The sequence below is a fragment of the Aplysia californica genome, unplaced genomic scaffold, assembly GCF_000002075.1.
Source record: "Aplysia californica isolate F4 #8 unplaced genomic scaffold, AplCal3.0 scaffold00728, whole genome shotgun sequence".
In the NCBI taxonomy this organism is placed as follows: Eukaryota; Metazoa; Mollusca; class Gastropoda; order Aplysiida; family Aplysiidae; genus Aplysia; species Aplysia californica.
Genome location: NW_004797998.1, coordinates 21,515 through 23,237, shown reverse-complemented (window position 1 = coordinate 23,237; position 1,723 = coordinate 21,515). Strand labels below are relative to the sequence as shown.

The 1,723-nt window shown below is 44.2% G+C and overlaps 1 protein-coding gene across 1 annotated transcript in view; it reads right to left on the bottom strand.

The window, feature by feature from the left end:
* Window positions 1-1,723, bottom strand: part of LOC101855292 — a gene marked incomplete at its 3' end in the record, with an annotated part of 41,206 nt that overhangs the window by 20,612 nt on the left and 18,871 nt on the right. Inside the window, 2 exon segments of the mRNA XM_035972524.1 lie at window positions 343-512; window positions 1,258-1,375. Coding sequence (XP_035828417.1) covers window positions 343-512; window positions 1,258-1,375 — 288 coding nt within the window.

Genomic DNA, 1,723 nt, shown 5'->3' with positions numbered 1-1,723 from the left:
GGCGTGGAGTTCCCCTACCTTGTGTTTGTACTTGATGTGACACGAGTTCCCCCATGTCTGTACTTGATGTGACGCGAGTTCCCCTATGTGTGTACTTGATGTGACACGAGTTCTCCTATGTCTGTACTTGATGTGACAAGAGTTCCCCTATGTCTGTACTTGATGTGACACGAGTTCCCCTATGTCTGTACTTGATGTGACACGAGTTCCCCCATGTCTGTACTTGATGTGACGTGAGTTCCCCTATGTGTGTACTTGATGTGACGTGAGTTCCCCTATGTCTGTACTTGATGTGACATGAGTTCCCCTATGTGTGTACTAGATGTGACGTAATTCCCCTACCTCGTGTTTGTACTTGATGTGACGTTCCAGGTGGATCTTCTGACGGAAGCACAGGCCACAGATGGTGCACTTGTGTTGGCGGATATCCTCGTGGATGCCCATGTGTCGCTTGAGGTTGCTGCTGGTGCCCGCCTTGTACTTGCACACCGGGCAGTTGTGGGGCTTGGAGCCTGGACAAAACATTGGAGTGAACATCTTAGTTCAGTAACTTCTCTCTGTAAGACTTGTAGAAAGGCCTCAAGATACACAACATTGGAGTGAACATCTTTGTTCAGTACCTTCTCTCTGTAAGACTTGTAGAAAGGCCTCAAGATACACAACATTGGAGTGAACATCTTAGTTCAGTGCCTTCTCTCTGTGAGACTTACACAACATCATAAATAATAAAACACTGACTTGATAAAAAGTCGATTTGTCATTGAATGATTAGGTTTTTTAACACGGCTATCTGAAGAGATAAGAAATCTTTACAAATCAAACAAGAATGATTGTGATTGTTCTATCTTATACCCACATCAACACACTTCAAACCAGGCAAAAAAAAGACTACCATATTTTGCTCCTGTCTCTGCGGACCAACCCTGATGGAATGGCACACAATATCCTCGCAGACAGACAGAACAACTCCACAAAAACAATGTTCCCAAAGTGAGGTCCAAAACTGAACTGATGCCGCTGCCATACAAGATGAGGAGCAAAATCACGTTCTATGTGACATACAGCATTCAAGAACGAATGTCAAACCTCTTTAGAAAAACGTTCATTATGTAACTTAGAGGTCTCTTATCAGAAGTCAAGGATACTTTAAAATGAACAAAATTTAAACAAATAAAAAAAGCATGTTGAATTAAAAAAGATCCTGACAGCCTCCATCTGAGCTTTGCCGCTAGTTGAGCTGAAGGCGGACGGACTGACCTGTGTGAAGTCTGCGGTGCTTGTAGAAGTTAGCCTTGCGGTCCGTCTTGTAGTTACACTTGCCGCAGCAGTAGAGGCCGTTCTCGTTCACCACACACGAGGTGGCCGCCGTTCTGGGCTGACATGTGGACAGACAGTGACAGTTAGGACACACCTTATCTTCAGTTGTGTCATTTAGCGGCGCTACGTCCCAATGAAACCAACTGAGAAAGGAGAAACATGCAGAGTTGAAGTGATGAAGAAACACTTTGCTAGCATCACCTTATCTTCAGTTGTGTCATTTCCCGGCGCTACCGCACCTGTTGGAAAAAGAAAGCCAAGCACCTCGGTTCCTTTGCTGAATAACAAGGGAGGATACGGTCAAATGGTACGTCAGAAACATTGGCTGAAGTATCATTACAACAACTTACATAATTTTCTAATTTCTGAGAAGAAGGGAGTTATGGAAATGTAATTCCAACCCCCC